Genomic DNA, 19,285 nt, shown 5'->3' with positions numbered 1-19,285 from the left:
CTCAGATAAACCTAAAAGACGCATAAATGTATTTTAAAAACTTTTGCACTTATAAAATACCACCAGCATGAATGCATGCACACACTTATTTGAACTAAATTAGTTAGTATGATGTTTGAGTTCAATTAGCTCGAAGGATTTCCAATTAAACCTAATAGTTTAATAAAGCCTTTATTAAATCCTAGAAAAATTCAGAAAGCTGCTAGATCAATTATGTGATGAATTTTAGGGTGTTACAAACCTACTCCCTTAATATGAATCCCCTCCTTAAGATTTGGATAGATTAGCAAAGAGCTGAGAAAATTCTGCCTTCAGTTCATCCTCTCTTTCCCAAGTTGCCTCATCCTCTACATGGTGATCCCTTGTACCTTGGACATCCTGATTACTTTACTCCTTGTAATCCTCTCTAGAGTATCCAAGATTTTGATGGGGTGTTTAGTATAGGTGAGATCATCTTGCACATTCAACTCTTCCATAGGTAATTGTTCCTTTGGCACTCTAAGGTACTTCTTTAACTGAGAAATATGGAATACATCATGCACATCTGAGAGTCGAGCAGGTAACTCTAACTGATAAGCTACTTCTCCCATCCTTTCCAAAACTTTGAAAGGTCCAATAAAGCAGGGTGACAACTTCCCTTTAACTTTGAACCTATGCATCCCTCTGATAGGTGACACTTTTAGATAGATATAATCACCTTCCTCAAAGGTCAACTGTCTCTTTCTAATATCATCATAACTCTTCTGTTTGGATTGAGCTATTCTCAGGTTCTCCCTAATAATCCGTACTTTCCTTTCAGCTTCTTGAAAATCTCTACCCCAAATAACTGACTCTCTCCTGTCTCACTCCAATATAGAGGGGTTCTGTACTTCCTCCCATACAAAGCCTCAAATGGTGCCATTTTGAGACTACCTTGGTATCTGTTGTTATAAGAGAACTCAACATAGGGCAAACTCTTATCCCAACTACCTCCATATTTAAGAGCACATGCTCTCAACATATCCTCTAGGATCTAGTTAGTCCTCTCTATCTGTCCATCTGTCTAGGGATGATAAGCTGAGCTAGAATTCAACTTTGTATCATGGACTCATCAAGCTTCTACCAAAAATGAGATGTGAACTGAGTACCTCTATCTGACACTATCTTCTTGGGCACACCATGCAAACACACAATCCTTAACATATACAATTCTACCAATCTAGCTCCAGAGTGAGTGGTCTTCACAGAAATAAAATGAGCTACTTTGGTCAACTTGTCCATAATTACCCATATAGAGTCATAACTAACTTGAGTACGAGGCAATCCCACTATGAAGTCCATGCTAATCTCTTCCCACTTCCATTCTGGCACCTTTAATGGTTGAAGTAATCCAGCAGGCCTCCTGATGTTTAGCTTTGACCCTCTAGCATATATCACACATGGCTACATGCTTAGCCAAATCTCTCTTCAACCCATACCACCAATACTTCTCCTTGAGGTCTTGGTACACCTTGGTACTACCAGGATGTATATAGTAAGTAGAATCATGAGCTTCCTTTAAGATGGTGTCTCTGAGATTCTCCACATCAGGTACACAAATCCTCTTTCTGAACCATATAGTCCCTTGGTCATCCTCTGTGAACTCTGGGACCTTTCCTTCTTCCATAAGTTCCTTGATCTCCTTTATCTTAGCATCCTCAAGCTATCCTCTTTATATTTCCTATTCCAGGGTAGGTTCTAGTTCCATAATCATTCCTTCAGTGTGAGCAACTATTCCGAGGTTGATTTTCTCGAACTCCTTCGTCAATTCCTCAGGCATCTGGAATGCTAGAGTCATGCTGGCATGGCCCTTCCGACTCAAGGCATATGCAACCAAGTTTGTTTTACCAGAGTGATAGTGAATCTTCAGATCATAATCCTTGATCAGCTCCAACCAACGATGTTGTCTTAGATTAAGGTCCTTCTGAGTGAAGATGTATTTCAGATTCTGTGATCGATGTAGATCTGGCATTTGGTTCCAGAATATAATGCCTCCAAATCTTTAGAGCATGTACCACTACTGCTAACTCTAGATCATGAGTAGTATAATTCTGCTCATGTTTTCTCAACTACCTGGATGCATAGGCTATAACATGTCCCTCCTACATAAGAACACAGCCTAAACCTTGTCAAGATGCATCACAATAAATATCAAAGCTCTTCTACAAATCAGGCATTACTAGCACTAGGGTTGTAGTCAATCTCTTCTTCAACTCTTCAAAGCTAGCTTGGCAAGCTTCTGTCCACCTGAATTCCTTTTCTTCTCCAGTAGTGATGTGAGAGGCTTCACTATTTTGGAGAATCCCTCAATGAACCTGCGGTAGTATCCTACAAGTCCAAAAAACTCCTGACTTCTATAACTATCTGTGGTGGCATCCACTTAAGAACATCCCTAACTTTGCCTGGATCAATTGCAATTCCTACATTGGTGATGACATGACCAAGAAAAGAAACCTCATTCAGCTGAAAATCACACTTGCTAAACTTGCATACCGTTGATTCTCTCTGAGCTTCTGAAGTACTAGCATCAAATGTTCCTCATGCTCTTCTTCATTCTTGGAGTATATCAGAATATCATCAATGAACACCACAATGAATTTATCAAGATACTCCACAAATACCTTATTCATCAGATACATGAAGTAGGTAGGTGCATTAGCCAACCCAAAAGACATAACTGTGTACTCATAGAGCCCATTTCTAGTGGTAAAAGCGGTCTTGGGAATATCTGATGGCCTGATCTTCATCTGATGATAGCCAGAACGTAGATCTATCTTGGAGAATATTTTGGCTCCTCTTATCTGAACAAACAAATCTTCAATGCGAGGCAATGGATATTTATTCTTGATGGTCACCTCATTGAGTGACCTATAGTCCACACACATCATTTGAGTACTATCCTTCTTCTCCACAAAGATAACCGGTGCTCCACACGGTGATGAACAAGGGCGAATGAACTCCTTATCCAACAAATCCCTTAACTGTTTCTTGAGCTCCTTCAATTCATCAACAGACATCATATATGGTCTCTTAGAAATAGGTGTAGTGCCCGGTATAAGGTCAATAACAAACTCAATGTCTTTATTAGGTGGCATGCCTGGCAAATCATTTGGAAAAATATTTGAAAACTCACACACCACTCTAATTTCTATTAAGGGAGTAACCTTCACCTGATTAACCACAGAATGTGTTGCTGATGGTAGTGTAGACACATACTCGATCCTTTCCCCTTGTGGGCTTGTAAGCAGCACTGATCCTTGAGCACATTGAACAACTCCATCAAAGGTGCTCAGCCACCCAATTCCAAGGGTTACATCAATGTCGGTTGATTCCAACACTACAAGGTCAGCTGGAATGTCTAACCCATTTATGTTTATGTTAGCTCTTGGACATATGCGCTTCGCCTTCATCTCTTTCCCAATAGAATCAACTGACATGGGTCATCTCAAAGGGACTGTGACTAACCCTTTATTTGCAACATATTGTTTACTAACAAAAGCATGTGATGCATCAGAATCAAAGAGAGCTATTGCTGGAGTAGAGTTAACTAGGAATGTTCCAAGTACCACATTTGTAGCACTTCGAGCACTATCAATAGTCATATGGTTCACCTTGCCTTGCTCATAGTTTGATTGTATCCAATTTCCTGAAGTAGAAACTTGATTGACATTACTTAATAGCGATTGCACTGGGCCTTCTTCTACCTATTTTTACCAAGTAGATGTAGGAGCTTCTTTGGGCACTGTCCAATTAAATGACCTTCTTGCTTACAGCAGAAGTAAGCCTTCTTAGTTGGAGTTCTTGGTTCACTCGGTATCATTTGGGAAGTCATTGGTATTGCCTACTCAGGGGTTTGGAAAGTAGGATGGGGCTCCTAAAACTCGGGTGGTCCAAGAGGATCCTGCCCAGAGTTGCCATATTGATCCATTGGACAATCATGTGGCCAAGGCTGTTGAATAAGATGCGAGCGACTGTTGCTGCTAAATAGTATTTTGGAGTTGAACTTCCTCTTCTTCTCTTGTAGCTCGTGATGCTTATCCTCCACCAGGAGTGCCTTATCTACCAGCTGTTGGAAAGTGGGGAATGTATGTGCCACCAACTAATATTGAATAGGTCCATCTAAACCATGTAGGAAATGATTTTACTTCTTCTAATCAGTAGCGACCTCTTCTAGTGCATAACAGGATAGCTGGATGAACTTATCTCGATACTCATTAACGAACATCCCTTCCTATTTAAGACTGAGAAACTCCTGCTTCTTAAGCTTAATGACACTAGCTGGAATGTGGTGCGCTTTGAAGTTATTCTTGAACTCTAACCAGGTGGTGGTAGATGGGTCTACATGGGCACCAGTATAGGAATCCCACCAATCTGCAGCAGGTCCTTCCAGTCTTCTTGTAGAATATAGAACCTTCTCCCTATCATTACATTAGGTGATCTCTAGCTTCTTTTCTACACTTTTGAGCCAATCATTAGCTTGAAGGGGATCTGTTGAGTGTGAGTAGGTAGGAGGTTTATGGCTCATGAACTCCATGTGCTTGTCCCTAGACTGCACAGGTGGTGGTGGTGACGACTGGTTCACTTGAGCTTGCAAATTGGCTACAGTGTTGGCCAGGTTCTTCAATAGCTCAGTCTGGGCGGCGAAGAACTGCTCCATCCCTTCTGGTGGCACCTGGTTCTACTAAGGATCAGGGTTGGAGTTGCCACTTCTCTAACGGGGCTGTGCAGGCTAATCAACTCCAGATCTGGACCAGGTGTTCACCATCTGATCATTAGAATTATGAGACTCAGATAGTTGTAGATATAGATAAATCAAGAAGATAGGATGATATGAATCCTAGATTATGACAGATTATATTTTTCTTACTAAATTAGATGTAACTGTCAAACAAGATATCCAAAAATAGCGAACCTTTTCCAGAACATATATTAAAAAAATTTGAAACTAACTCAACTGGAATCACCTCAACAAGAGATCTGGAACTCGAGATATTAAATAAACAATATGATTGTGTCAGGCAGTAATGATAGATTCTGAATATTCCATTAATATGCAGGTTTCTCTCTATCAAAAAATCCAAAAACTATGAAACCTTGCTAGAAATTAGCCTACTAAATTCTTGATCTAACCCAACTGGATTCATATCATTCTAAGTTTTGTAGCTCCAGATATAATTCAAATAGTACAGCTATGTCGGATGGTGATGAGAACAGATTTGAACAGCACAAGATTTATAGGATGGATAAAGAAAGATAGATAAACTATTACTTGAGAATTAAAAAAAAGAACTAGATTATACCCCCAAACTAATTAACTAGCTATATTGATTCAATTTTCTTAGATGCGGTCATCACTCCACAACTAGGCACAGTCATTACAAAGATCCAAATCACACATTTAGCACGGAAGCAAACACTCCTAAACAAAATCTAAAGCAACGATTCGACCTTCACAATGACTCAAACTAAACGTTTAACTTTACCAAGGGGAAGACCTATCCTATAGAATATAGGTGGTAGCACTAGGAAAGCCACCTTAAAAGCACTACTCCTGGTTAGAACCATCTATGGGTGGAGGAAGTAGAAGGTCAAAACAACTTTAAGAACCTCAAAGCAAGATAAGATATGATAGAATGAGTAGAGAATAAATAGTGACAAGGTTAAGTGAGTACAAATAGCAACAAGGAGAAGGTAAATAATCAATGAGTAAGAATATATAACAAAACAAGAGCAAGGATAATTAGAACAAGGTAGAATAAGCATAGTAATCCTTAAACAAAGACTGTTGCTAACTAGGCTCACGTCCTACAATCAACATAGCTCTGGTACTATTTCTGTCACACCCGGTTTTAGTGGAAAAACTGAGTGCATCTTATATGTGTAATAGGATCAAAATTTCACACATATAATAGACTTCAAGTGAATAACCACAACCACATCATAACGAAAGAGAGTATTAAAGTAATTATTAAAACTCAGAGTGACTCAAAAGTCTCAGCAGAAGAATAAATGAACGTTTAACTAGGAAACGTAAACAAAATCTCCAACTCCACAAGCAGCTGACTAGGGGACTCGCCTAGAACTCCTCAAAATCTTCAGTAAACTCCTCAAAATTCTCTGGATCTGAGCAGCAATCCAGGTGTTGTAGATGCAATATATAAAACACAAGCGTGAGCACATGTCGTACTCAGCAAGAGAAAAGAATATATGACATGCAAGGTTTTAAATGGTGCAAGGCTAACAAGGTTAACTGCAATTAGGACTTTTAGTTGGTCAAGTTTTATTTAGCAGCTAATTACTAGCAAATGTAAGTTTATAACATCCCACAACTAATATTGAACATCAATATACCAAAGGCACGAACATAAACAAAGAAAAAAAGTTGTTTCATCTTCAAGTAACCTTGAGCACGGTTGTTATAACAGTTTTTAGACACTCTACAGAGGTTGTACAACTTTACCACAAGTCACGTAAAAGTTTAATAGAACTTTAGACCCAACAATGTTGTACAAAAGTAGGCACTTATCACACTACCGAGGTGTCATTGCATAGGGACGCTACGAGGCCTTTACAAAGACTTCCCCAGTGTGTTCCCGTGCATGAGGTTCCACGAGTCATGCCCCCTCGTATCACCAGTCTAGCACTAGAGTCCTCGAATTAGTTAGCCAAGACCAGAGCCATGTAGTTCTTGTGGTTGTACTATTTTTCTTGGTGGTCGCTCCATGTTCCAATTATAGATATGGTCTTGTAATTAATAAAACATACCGGAACATAGAGTAAATAATAAGTATAACCATGTTGTTTATTTACCAACCCAGTTGAGCAAACCAAGCATCATCTACCATCAAGTTTATTTAAACAACCCAGTTATAAGGTATGATCAAAAGAAACTAGGCATCATCCTTAATAGGAATCCATCATATTAATGCAAGCGATAAATAAATATTGTGAACAATTGCATGTCATTTAGGTATAAATGGGAATGATCATGGACACTTTCCTTCCTCAAAGTCCTGCTGCTACTCAAAGTCTTCAAAGCCTTGATCTTCAGGAAACCCCTCGAATAGCGCGCTCTCTATGCACACAAGCACATGCAAAGAAAGCAATACATATAAAATATGAAACAGTACACCAAACATCACTAACAGTACTGAAAAGTGGTACAAAACTAATCTACACATTAAGACGAACACCTGAGCAAAAGAATCACTCAAAACAGAGCTAAAACGCAAAAGATATCACTTACACAAGATAAGGGGCATTACTAGAAAAAAACTAAACTTCAAGGGGCGTCTATGTGAAAACTGAGGGCTTAAACATGTTAAAAACCTTAAAATGTACTAGATCTTAGAATTATGAGTTCTCTCAAGGTCTAAAACATAAAGCTGCCTTATCTTCTTCAACCTCCGGACATCAGAGCTCGAATGGCTGGCCGGGGAGACCTGCGGGCGGCGGCGGTCGGGCCAGGGTTGCGGGCGATGGCGGCAGCGGCGGTTGGGCCTCAGCGGTGGTGGCAAGCAGATAGCGGCGGTCAGGTGCGCGGGACCCGAGGCGGCACCAACGTGGGCAGCGCAACAGGAGGCGGCGGTGTTCAGGAGCAGCACGGCGCGGGGCACGAGGGTGCGGGGTGAGAGCGGCTCGGGCAAAGACGCAAGGAAAACAGGTAAAAGGCTCCGGCCGGTGGAGCTTCAAGGTGCCTACCATGGGAGACGGCGAACAGGAGCAGAGAAAAAACGGAGTCGAAAAGGGAATTGCCAGCCATGGACCTCCAAATGCGTGCTAGAACGGCAAAACCGGACGAGGATGACGAGAGCAACGCGTTGGTGCACTCACCTTCAGCCTCTGGTCTTAAGGTTTCGCCGGATTTGGTCGTCGGAGTTTTCGCTGGAAAGCTTACCAGAGTTTAACAAGTGCATTCGACATCGAACTGTGGGAGCTAGGGTTGTTGTAACAAGATGGGGTTTTTATGGGATTGGAAAAAGAATGTCAAGATATTACTGCAAAGTATTTATAGGCCAGGTTAGACTTTGATTTTATTTTTCTCCTTTTTCTAATTTTGGGAATTAATTTCAGATTCGAAAACAATTCCAAAAAAATCCTAAAATCACAATTAAATCATGAAAACACCCCGAAAAGTTCTTAAACATTCCTGGAGACGATTTGGGACACGAGGAACCCAAATAAAATACTTGGTGCCCCTGGAAAGACATATAGAACCATCCAAAAATTGGATTAAGCTCTAGGAACATGAGAATAAATTCTTTGAAAAACCTAAAAGACGCATAAACGCATTTTAAAAATATTTGTACTCATAAAACACCAGAATGCACCAACATGAATGCATGCACACACTTATTTAAACTAAATTACTTAGTATGATCTTTGAGTTCAATTAGCTTGAAGGATTTCCAATTAAAACCTAATAATTTAATGAAGCCTTAATTAAAACCTAGAAAAATTTAGAAAGTTGCTAGATCAATTATGATGAATTTTAGGGTGTTATAGTGTTCTCCCGAGATTACTCCACCTGATCGCGGGATCCCGACAAACCAAATATCTGCCGATCTAAATCATCGACTGTACTTCTTGTTAAAGCCAATGTTTACTTGAACCGATATACTTTTCATTGCAAAGAAAACCATGAATTAAACACTAGGTCATTCAAATATTCAAAACCTGTTTGAGGTAGAAAAGAATAACCAATTTCTCTACCAGACTCCATGTTCCAATCTTAATAATAGTTTGCTTCAAATTGTATTGCCATCTCAATATTTTTGATGAGGTGGCTCTAAAATAATAAGGATGGAGAAGAAAGGGATTTCATTTAGCAAAACTACCTAGACACCGTTTCTAACACAAATATTGCCTTGCTTATGTGTTGTCTATGAAACAACAGAAATGAAACAATATATTGGAGGAAGGACTGTTTCAATCATCAATTAAACGCATTCTTACACATGTGGCACTCATTGCCCAATAGGGGTTTCATTTTTTGTTAAAGAGTTTCATATCGGTGGCACATTAGTACCGGGTGGGGCAACCAACCGGTACTAATATGTACGTTTTAGCACCGGTTGGTACCCCCAACCGGTACTAAAGGGGGTCACGGGGTGGCTCTGGGGGACTAGCCATTAGGTCCGGTACTAATGCTTACATTAGTACCGGGTCCAATTCCAACCGGTACTGATGCAGTGGAAGAAAGATCCATTCTCTAGTAGTGTGAGATAGCAAAGAAATAATGAACAGAGCAAAACTATGTGGGAACCATTTCCAACATAAATACTCTCTTTATTATTATATTGCCTATATAAAGGAACAAAAACGAAACGACACATCGGAAGGGCTATTTGAATCATCAGGTAAATGCTCTCTTTCAAATATAATAATCTTGGAAACATCATCCATATGGAATTTTCATTGGAAATGGCGTACTATATGTTTGTCTAAGAAAGAAAATGCTCATAACTACTAAAATGCACGGTTCATACAGAAAACAAATTCATTTGGGCACCAAGATTTAACACACCGTGGATATTCCTACCTACCGTGGTAACAAGCATTGCTTTGTATGCGAGAGAGCCGCGCGCAAGCTTCCTTTTGTGTACATTGGTCTTTGTTTCATGATGTGAACTTTAATATCCGAAAGATAGTGAAGGGTGACTCCAAATTGAACTGAATATGTAGCACTACGGAATCGGAGGCAATCAGGCAATGTGGGTACGACGACACATCAAATGCTATTTTGGCTATCTTTAAATTTCTAGCGTTGCTTTAAGTGTCCACTAGTATTTTAATATTCCTTTAACATAAACGCTAGGTCTAGGTAAATAATGTTTTATATAAAAAGATTTTAGACGAAAGAGAGATCCATACAGGCGCACACAACACGGCTAAAAGAGCTGCTCATTAACCTTTTGTTATCATCAAAACCAATACTAGGGAATAGGAGGTATCGGGAGAGGTATAGAGACAGATTGTTGATGACATACGTGTATCGGAGGCATCATGCATGAGAGGCATGGAGAAGTCGGGAACGAACAACCCAGGAGCTTCCACTTCTCCGAGCATCCATTGCCTCACATCTAAATTGCAGTAGTTGCTCCAAGCTTGTCTTAGCTGGCTCCGAACTGATGATGGCTTTGAGCCATCAACTCCATGGCTTACGAGTAAATTGACTTTGGCTTAGTAATAAGCCGTGAGAAGTCATCATTAATTAGTACTACTTAAATATTGACATGCTAATAATTAATCACACTTAGAGAAAACATCCAGGAGAGAAAGTAGAAGACTAATCACGCAGGGAACCTGTGGAAGACTAAGTAGTAAATCGTGCTAAAAAGCCCCTATTCTTGCTTGAAGAACACTTGTTCCAAATTATTATAATCATTATATAAGTTTAAAAAACAGTACTGAGAATTGAGAAATAGTAGCTTGAACCTCTATAACATATTCAAAGAAATGTAGTCACTATCAACACGAGTTACATATTTCACTTTGTCACAAAAAAATTCTTAAATGCAGGCAAATCGAGAACTAGATAAACTTGGTTATAAAGAAATTTCCTTTAAACATATATTTCCATAGGCCAATTGTTGGTCACCAACTGACCGCTTGGAACCATTTAGTAGCAAGATTGGATCCTGTTCAGTTGGGTAGTGTGCGAAACTTCTCCAACTGGGATCTACATGCAAATGGTAAATTCTGTCCATTCAATGTATAAAAAATTGATAAATTATCACACTTTCTAGTTTGTACACAACAAGATGGTTATGGGAGTTAAAACTCCCAGTTAAAATAGAGGCTTTTCTGCGGTATGTTGGACCTGTTTGTAGATGTGTGATTTTGACCAAACATAATTTAGTCAAAAGAAATTGAAATGGGAACATCTGAGGACTCCTGTATGCCTTCCGGAAGGCACGTAGCAACTGATTTTTAGCCCATATTAAATCCATGTACAAATTTTTTTTAACATTTTTACGTACATCAATATTTGTTGACATTCATCAATATTTTTTTGAAAAGCTTGGCTTAGTTGTCACCAACATTTTCTTATATATACCAACATTTTATTTAATATTTTGACATTCACCAACATTATTGCTTAACAATTTTTTTGCATGCACCAACTTTTTTTTGCATTCGCCAACATCTTTTTGCTTAACATTTTTCTAACATTCCCCAATTTTTTTACGTAAAAAATACTGAGACGGTTCATCTAAAAATGTTAAGATAGTTCCTTGGGTCGCTGTGGGTCAGTTATTATTAGGCTAATGCTCGGTTATTCTACCAGAAGATAGATAGGAAATCCCGAACGGTGTTATTTTACAACCAGAATGAAACCACAAGAGTGGCAAAAAAAAGTGAAACGTTGCAGGGCCTGGCTCACACAACAGTCCACGATCCCTTATGTCCCTTTTTTTTTTTGAGTTAACGATCCCCTATGTATGTGATTCTAAGTTCCGACTGGTCCGACCAAGGAAACAATTTAAGCCCAAAGAACAGAGTTTTTGCCAGCCGAGGCCCACCAAAGGGCGTCCCTGGCTGCCTGCCAGCGGCGTTGGTGGGCGCCAATGAGGCGACGACACCTAGGGATGAAAACAGGAGGGAAAATCCCATCCCGACCGACCTGGGTTATAGGCGCAAAATTCAACCATGTGTTATAGGCAGTGTCATGCGTCAAACCTGTGAGTTTTGGCAAGTCATTTCCCGGCATTTTGTTAAGCAAATTCACTCGGTGCCTAAAAATTTTGATTACTTTATTGTATTGTATGCCATAAATTTTTGAGAAATTCCTAGGGTGCCATACTTAACACCATATGGATGGAAAGATGGACAGAATGGCATTGAGGGGATAAATCAAAATTTTAATGGCACTAAAGGAATTTCTCAAAATTTTATGGCATATAAGGAAGTCATCAAAATTTCTATAGCACTGATTTTGTTTCCTGATAAGAAGCTTGAGATGTCAGAGTCAAATTTATTTGTATTGTTTCTGTAAAATGTTATGTGATACAAGTTTCTTACCCCTGACATAACTGCCCTGACATAACTGCATTGCATTTTCATCGATGGAACAGAACCCAACAGTCGCTTTTACTGAAGCATTTCTTGAGCAGAAAATATGCAGGTAGTGTGGTTAAAAAACGATACTTGCACATCACGGGTATAACTGAAACTAATAAGCTATGTACTCATTCCCATTATCTTCTGCAGTTTGCGGATAATGGCGTTCCTGTTTTGGTAAGTGGAAAATTATGAAAAGACAGACTATAATGGGAAATTTCAGCTTGGGCTCTGATATCATATTTGAACATATTTGTTTTCAGGAGATGCATTTCTAATGCGGTGGAAGCAAAATAAATTATCTATACTATCAGTGAATTTCGCCACTTTCTCTGATAATTACTGTTCGGCATCATATCTTTTGTGTGGTCATTCATTTTCCTCTGTCTTATTCACAAAATCTGGCTAAGATAGCCTGAACTCGGACAATGTAACATTCCACTCCATAAACGAAGATAAAAAAGCCTAATAGCTTGATGATTCCCATTTCCCAGGTGGCAGGTCTGTTGAAATGAAGACAATCGCGCTTCGGACTGCGACTGCGGCACGCGCGCCCCGACTGCTCCGAACGCGACCGCGCCATGCGCGGGTGCAGCCCTGACCGCGATCGCCGTGCTCCCGTCTGATCCGATTGTGACCGCGCGCGCGTGGGTGTGCTCCCGACTGCTCCGACCGCAACCGCATCACGCGCGGGTGTGGCCCCGATCGCATCGTCCACATCGGCGCGCGCTCCAATCGGTCAAGCAAGCACCCCGACAGCACCGGCGAACGCCCCAACCACATCGGCGAGCGCTCTAATCGGTCGGGCGAGCACCCCGACCGTACCGGCGACCACCCCGACCGCATCGGTGAGTGCTCCGATCGGTCGGGCGAGCGCCCCGACCGCACGGGTGAGCGCTCCGACCGGTCGGGCGAGCGCCCACAGTCCTCCCCCCTCCCACACCCGCGGCCCTAGCACCTACTGCGTCCTCCTCATCACCTTTTGCCCCTCTGTGCTTTGTCACTCAGTCTGTGACTTGGGCAGTCCAACGGGTTCACTACCAGGGCATGACAGCCTCGACTTCTTCTCTGCCCTCTCCGATTCCAGCGAACCATCACAATGCTCTGGATGACGCCAACTGGCGTGCCGCCATGGTCGATGAGTTCTAGGCCCTCCTCGACAACGACACTTGGTGCCTCGTCCCATGGCTGCACGGTGCCAATGTCATGTCAGGCAAGTGGATCTTTCAGCATAAGTTCCATGCCGATGGGTCCCTCGCCCGGCACAAGGCGTGCTAGGTGGTTTGTGGCTTCTCCCAGCGTCACGGCATCGACTATGACGTGAACTTCAATCCGATTGTCAAACTAGTGACAATACGGACCGTCCTCAGCATCGCCACTTCTCGCACCGAGCCGATCCACCAGCTGGACGTGAAGAATACATTTCTTCACAGACACCTCACGGAGATTGTCTACTGCTAGTAGCCTCCCGGCTTCATCGACCCCGCCGCCCCCGATCACGTCTGTCTCCTGCAGAAGTCCTTGTATGGACTTAAGCAGGCCCTGAGGGCGTGGTACCAGCGGTTCGCCTCCTTCCTTCGACAGCTCAGCTTTGTCGCCTCCACCTCTGACACCTCCCTCTTTGTATACAAAGAGGGGCCGAGCATTGCCTACCTGCTGCTCTACGTCGACGACATCGTCCTCACCGTCTCATCCTCGACTCTTCTTCGACACATCATGGGGCGTCTTCACTCCGAGTTTATCATGACGGATCTTGGCAACCTACACCACTTCCTCGGCATCTCCGTCATGCGTTCCTCCCGGGGCTTGTTCCTATCTCAATGACAGTACGCCCTGGATCTTCTCCAGGGTGCTAGCATGGCTGAGTGTCACTCTACAGCGACTCCCATTGACACTCATGCCAAGCTTTCGACACACAACGGCGCCAAGCTCCAGGACAGCTCTGAGTATCGGAGTCTTGCTGGGGTTCTTCAGTACCTCACTCTGACTCGACCTGACCTGGCGTATGCGGTTCAGGAAGTGTGCCTCTTCATGCATTACCCGCGCGAGCCCCATATGGCCCTGATCAATCGCATCCTACGCTATGTGAAGGGCACGCTCTCCTCCGGGCTTCACATCGGCACCGGCCCTGTTCAGTCTCTGACTGCCTACTCCGACGCCGACTGGGCTGGCTACCCGGACTCTAGATGCTCCACCTCCAACTTCTGCGTCTACCTCGGCGACAATTTGGTGTCTTGGTCCTCCAAGCACCAGACCATGGTGTCTTGTTCCTGTGCTGAGGCGGAGTACCGGGCTGTGGCTCATGCTGTGGCAGAATATTGCTGGCTTCGTTAACTTCTTTAGAAGCTTCATGTCCCTCTTGCTTCGGCCACTGTTGTCTACTGTGATAACGTGAGTGCTGTCTACATGACTGCCAACCCGGTGCATCATCGGCGCACAAAGCACATCGAGATTGATATTCACTTCGTTCGTGAGAAGGTGGCCTTGGGTGAGGTACGGGTCCTCCATGTGCCATCCTCTCACCAGTTCACGAATATCATGACGAAGGACCTGCCAACTCCTTTGTTTACTGAGTTTAGGTCCAGTCTATGCGTTCGTGATCCTCCTGCTTCGACTGCGAGCGGGTATTAGGAAGTATATGTGTATATTATGATGTATTTATCCTTTTCTTGTACACTTGATGTATTCCTTGTAGTCCAAGCCATATTGGCCATATATACAGAGGTCACCCCCCCTCATTACGATGTGTGATGTTTCCCATCTACTTCTCTACACTCTCCCCCTTCTCTCTTCCTACTCCCCTCTCTTCTCTCGGGTTAGCGCGGTGGCAGCGGCAAGGGAGGAAGCCTCAGTGGATGGGAGAGGCCGGGGGCTTGGCCTCCTTTTATAGGTTCGAGGGCTAGGGTTTGCGACCGTGGGGTCGTGCACTGTGGACGGTCGGCGTGCCTCATTGTCCACGCGCGCGGACGCATGGCGCGCATCGGCGCTACGAGGGCATGACAGGGATTTCAGCTATGCGCGGAGGCTTCTAGACGGGGTCACGTGCGGGCGCGCGGCTAGGGCTGCGGGGAAGGCATGCGACGCTCCCCTCGTTGTCGTGGAGTTGGGATGGCGCACGGGCTCCAACAGCAACGGCGGAGGCAGAGCAAAGGGTCGGCGCGAGCTTGGGATAAAGCTGACACGCAGCCCCGCATGTTAGCAACAGGGAGAGAAGGGTAAGAAGTGGTGGTGGTCTGGCGGGCTAGCTAGGTTAGTTTGGTTGGGCTGGCCTGCTAGGCTATTGCAGGAGAGGGAGAGGTTAGACGGGCCAGGCCGGTTTCGTTGCAGGCCCGCACAGGTTAGTTTATGTTTTATTTTTATATTTAGTTTGAATTTTGAATTAGATTCAAAATTCAAACATAGTCGGATTTGAAAACCAATGAAATCCAAAAGAGCCAAATCCAAACTAGCACTCAAGTTTGAAATCGATTTCAGATTTATTTATTAAGGAATTCTAGGTGAGAATAGAATTTATTTTCCATTTTTAAATAAGCACACAATCCACACAAAAAGTTTAAATTTTTGAAATTTCATTTAATTTAATATTTCTAAATTTTTAGGAATATTACAACTACCGAGTGGAAGTTTCTTTGAAAAAATCTTCGGGAAGATACATAGGTTTTCCGAGCCGAGAACTTTTTTTTATTTTTAACCCTTTTTTTTCTTTATTTTTCAAAATAACCTCAGCGGGGTTTTATTTGCGCGGCCTAACCCTTTTGGCCGCGCCAGACCGCCTGGCGCGGCAGGAAGATGCTACCGCGCCACATGCACTGGCGCGGCAGCCCCCTGCCACGCTTGCGCGGCGAGTCGCGGCGCCAGGCGGGCGCTGACGTGGGCGTGCGTTCGCCGCGCCAGCCCGCCTGGCGCGGCAGGGCCAACACTAAGTCCACGCGCCGGTCCCTTCCTCCTCCCTCCCTCCTTTCTTCCTCCTCCAGAAACGCCCGAGCCCGAAGCTCCAACGCCGCCCCCCGCCGCCCCACCCCCAAATCCACCCAAAATCCGGCGTTTTCGGTGGGGGAAAGTAGTGGGAATCGATCCCTGCTTCGTGTGGAAGGTATTCCCCTACTTATTCTCGTGTTTTACCGTTGCATTTGGTAGATCGGAGGATGTTTAGGTGACTTAGGGTTAGGTTAGTGATTTGAAATTTCAATGAAATGCAATGGTGTTTTGTGTTAGATGATACGTAGTTCATACGCAATTGAGTCTCTGCCCGCGATATTGACGTGTAGAACTTATTGATTTAAGGATATATTCATTGAATCGTATTGTGCAATGTATATGTGTATTTTTTGTTTGCAATTTGTCCAATATATGTAATGTGTGTAGTTGATATGTCGAATATGTGCAATGTGTAGTGTATATGACATGGTGAAATGTTTGTATTTTGTAGATGGATCGTTTAGTTCGATTTTTTCATGGTGGTATTGTGAAACAAAATGGGGAGTTAGAGAATATGAATGAGTCAATTGAAATATTTGATGGTCCTCCAAGTTTTAGTGATTTAGTTGACCGTGTAATGACGAAGTATGGATGTAGAGTGGATGAGATCAGTTTGAGAGGTCGTTTTGATTGTGGGAAAGCTAGAGCTCATTATGTTCTCATGAAGTTAGCATCCGATGTGAATTGGAAGCACTATAAGGATGTTGTGCACGAAGCTAATGTTGCATGTTTGGAGGTTATAGTCGAAATTGTTCGTATGCCTGGCCCAAATGTTGTCATGAGGGAGGAAGTGACGGTAGTGAACCATAATGGTACCCAGGAGTCAGAAATGTTGCATCACGTGTTAGGTGAAACAGAACGTGATTTTGACTTGGCTATTGCCAATGATGATTTTCCCAATAACATTTTTGAGAGGGATGAAGCAAATATAGATGTTGATAATGTCTCTATGGGTTCCGAAGATTGTGAATTGGAGGAAGATGGGGTAGTAGGTGAGGAGGTAGAGGAGGAATCACTATTTGAGAGTGGTGGGCATGAATATGAGAACGTCGGGGTAGAAAATGAAGAGGATGGACTGCAATTTGACACCGCAACCGTACATGATGTAGAAGGCATTCGTCGTATGGACGATTGTTTTTCTTACACCCAGTGTGAGTTGCGGATGTTAAAAGAACGTGATGTCGAACTGCCATCCGTTCCCAATGATAAGGACATAAGTATGGTTCACAAAGCAATATGTGAATCTAGTATGGTGAATGCCGAAGGGACGTCCATTGGTGAGAGTCCAGTGATTAAGAAGGGGATGAAGTTCAATAGTCTTGAGGAGCTGAAGTTTTTCTTGGCTGACTACGCGGTGAGGTTACATAGACCTTTTAGCGTAGTTCACTCTGACAAGAACTTAAGATACAATGTGATGTGCAAGCAAGGATGTCATTGGCGTGTATGGTCTCGGCTAATATCAAGCACCGGACAATGGAGAATTTCAAATGTTGTGCAACCGCATACTTGTCGGTCGTCACAGCCGAAGCGAGAGCATGTACAGTGCACAGCAAAGTACCTTGGACGGTGTATCCTAGGCATTATCCGTAAAGACAGCGATACATCGGTGCCATCACTCGTGGAGTCCATCTTCATCTTTAGTGGGTACCGTGTGAAGTATTCGAAGGCTTGGCGGGCGAAGCAACACGCTGTTGCCCTGCTTTGGGGCGACTGGAAGGAGTCGTACGGCATGGTTCCTAGGGTACTCTCAGCTATAACCTACTACAATCCCGGAGTTAAATGGTGGATCGACTCATGTGGCATGATGGTTCCTGACAATGGAGTGTTGAAGCATATACTGCAAAGGGTATTTTGGTGCTTCCCTCAATGTAGTGAGGCATTTCAACATTGCCGTCCTGTGATACTGGTGGACGGTACATTCTTGACTGGCAAGTACAAGGGTACATTAATGATGGCAGTTGCTGTAGATCCAGAACAACAGATTGTGCCTTTTGCTTTTGCCTTGGTCGAGAGTGAGAATAATGAGAGTTGGTCATGGTTTATGAAACTTGTTCGGGTAAATGTTCTTGGACCTTCACGGATAGTGTGTATGATATCAGATAGGCATCATGGGCTTCTAAATTGTGCAAAGGACCACATTGATGGTTTTCCACCGCTTGTGCATAGGTGGTGCATGAGGCACTTTGCTGCCAACATGTCGCGTCGGCAGAAGAGCAATCGTGTGATTGGAAAATTGAAATTATTATGCACAGTTCATACAGAGAGAGAATTTCATGAGAAGTTAGAAGATTTAGTGAAGGACTTGAACGACGACGCAAAAGAATGGTTGAAGGGTGAAATGGGGGACAAGGATAAATGGGCGCAGGCTTTCGATGAGGGAGGGATGCGGTGGGGTATTATGACCATGAACTTCTCGGAATCACTCAACGGAGTTTTCAAAGTCATCCGAAGTAGGCCCGTCGCTGGAATTATTGAATACACATTCGAAAAATGCAACGCCTACTTTGTGAACCGATGGGGAAAGGCACGTGAAATGTTAGATCAAGGCTATAGAATTGGGCAAGTTGCAGATAATTATTTATCAGAGGCTGAGCTTAGATCCGTGCACCACTTAGCAGAACCGTACGGGCCAGAAAGGATGGTGTATTCTATAAGAAGTTACGGTACGACTAACATTGGGGGTGAGAGTCATGGAGGCCGACACTATAGAGTGGATCTGCACGAAGTTTCGTGCACCTGCAATGTTCCTCAATTGTTGCACCTTCCATGTTCACACTTCATTACAGCTTGCAAGGCAAGAGGTCTTAACTTTGAAAGCCCCATGTACATGTCACCGTTGTACTCTAGGGAGCACACCATCAAAATTTGGGAATCAAGCTTTCAACCTTACCTAGATCCGTCACAATGGCCGGCATATGAAGGGGTAGGGTACGTGCCTAACCCCAGTTTAATGAGAAATAAAGTAGGAAGGCTGCAGAAGAAGCGTTTCACAGGCGAGATGGACGTGTCGGAAGGGAGGCTTTCTGCAGATTATGATACTGGTGATTTTGATATTGACAAGTCGGAAAATCGTTGCTCCAAGTGCCACAAGATCATCAGGAATTGCACATGCCGCAGTAGAAAATCAAAAGGCACTAAAACTAGACCGAGCAGTAATAGGCCGCGTACTTCGAACAATTGGGTATGCGCGTTGCTTGTATTATGCGTGGCTATTATTTTATCTTTT

General features: G+C 43.2%; 1 protein-coding gene across 1 annotated transcript; it reads left to right on the top strand.

The window, feature by feature from the left end:
- The first annotated feature begins 13,938 nt into the window (after positions 1-13,938).
- Positions 13,939-14,415, top strand: LOC117861730 (uncharacterized mitochondrial protein AtMg00810-like). The gene has a single exon (XM_034745277.1). It carries the CDS (start codon positions 13,939-13,941, stop codon positions 14,413-14,415), a length of 477 nt encoding a protein of 158 aa, XP_034601168.1.
- The last annotated feature ends 4,870 nt before the right edge of the window (positions 14,416-19,285 follow it).

The sequence above is a fragment of the Setaria viridis genome, chromosome 6, assembly GCF_005286985.2.
Source record: "Setaria viridis chromosome 6, Setaria_viridis_v4.0, whole genome shotgun sequence".
NCBI lineage: Eukaryota > Viridiplantae > Streptophyta > Magnoliopsida > Poales > Poaceae > Setaria > Setaria viridis.
This window is presented reverse-complemented; position numbering and strand designations above follow the sequence as displayed.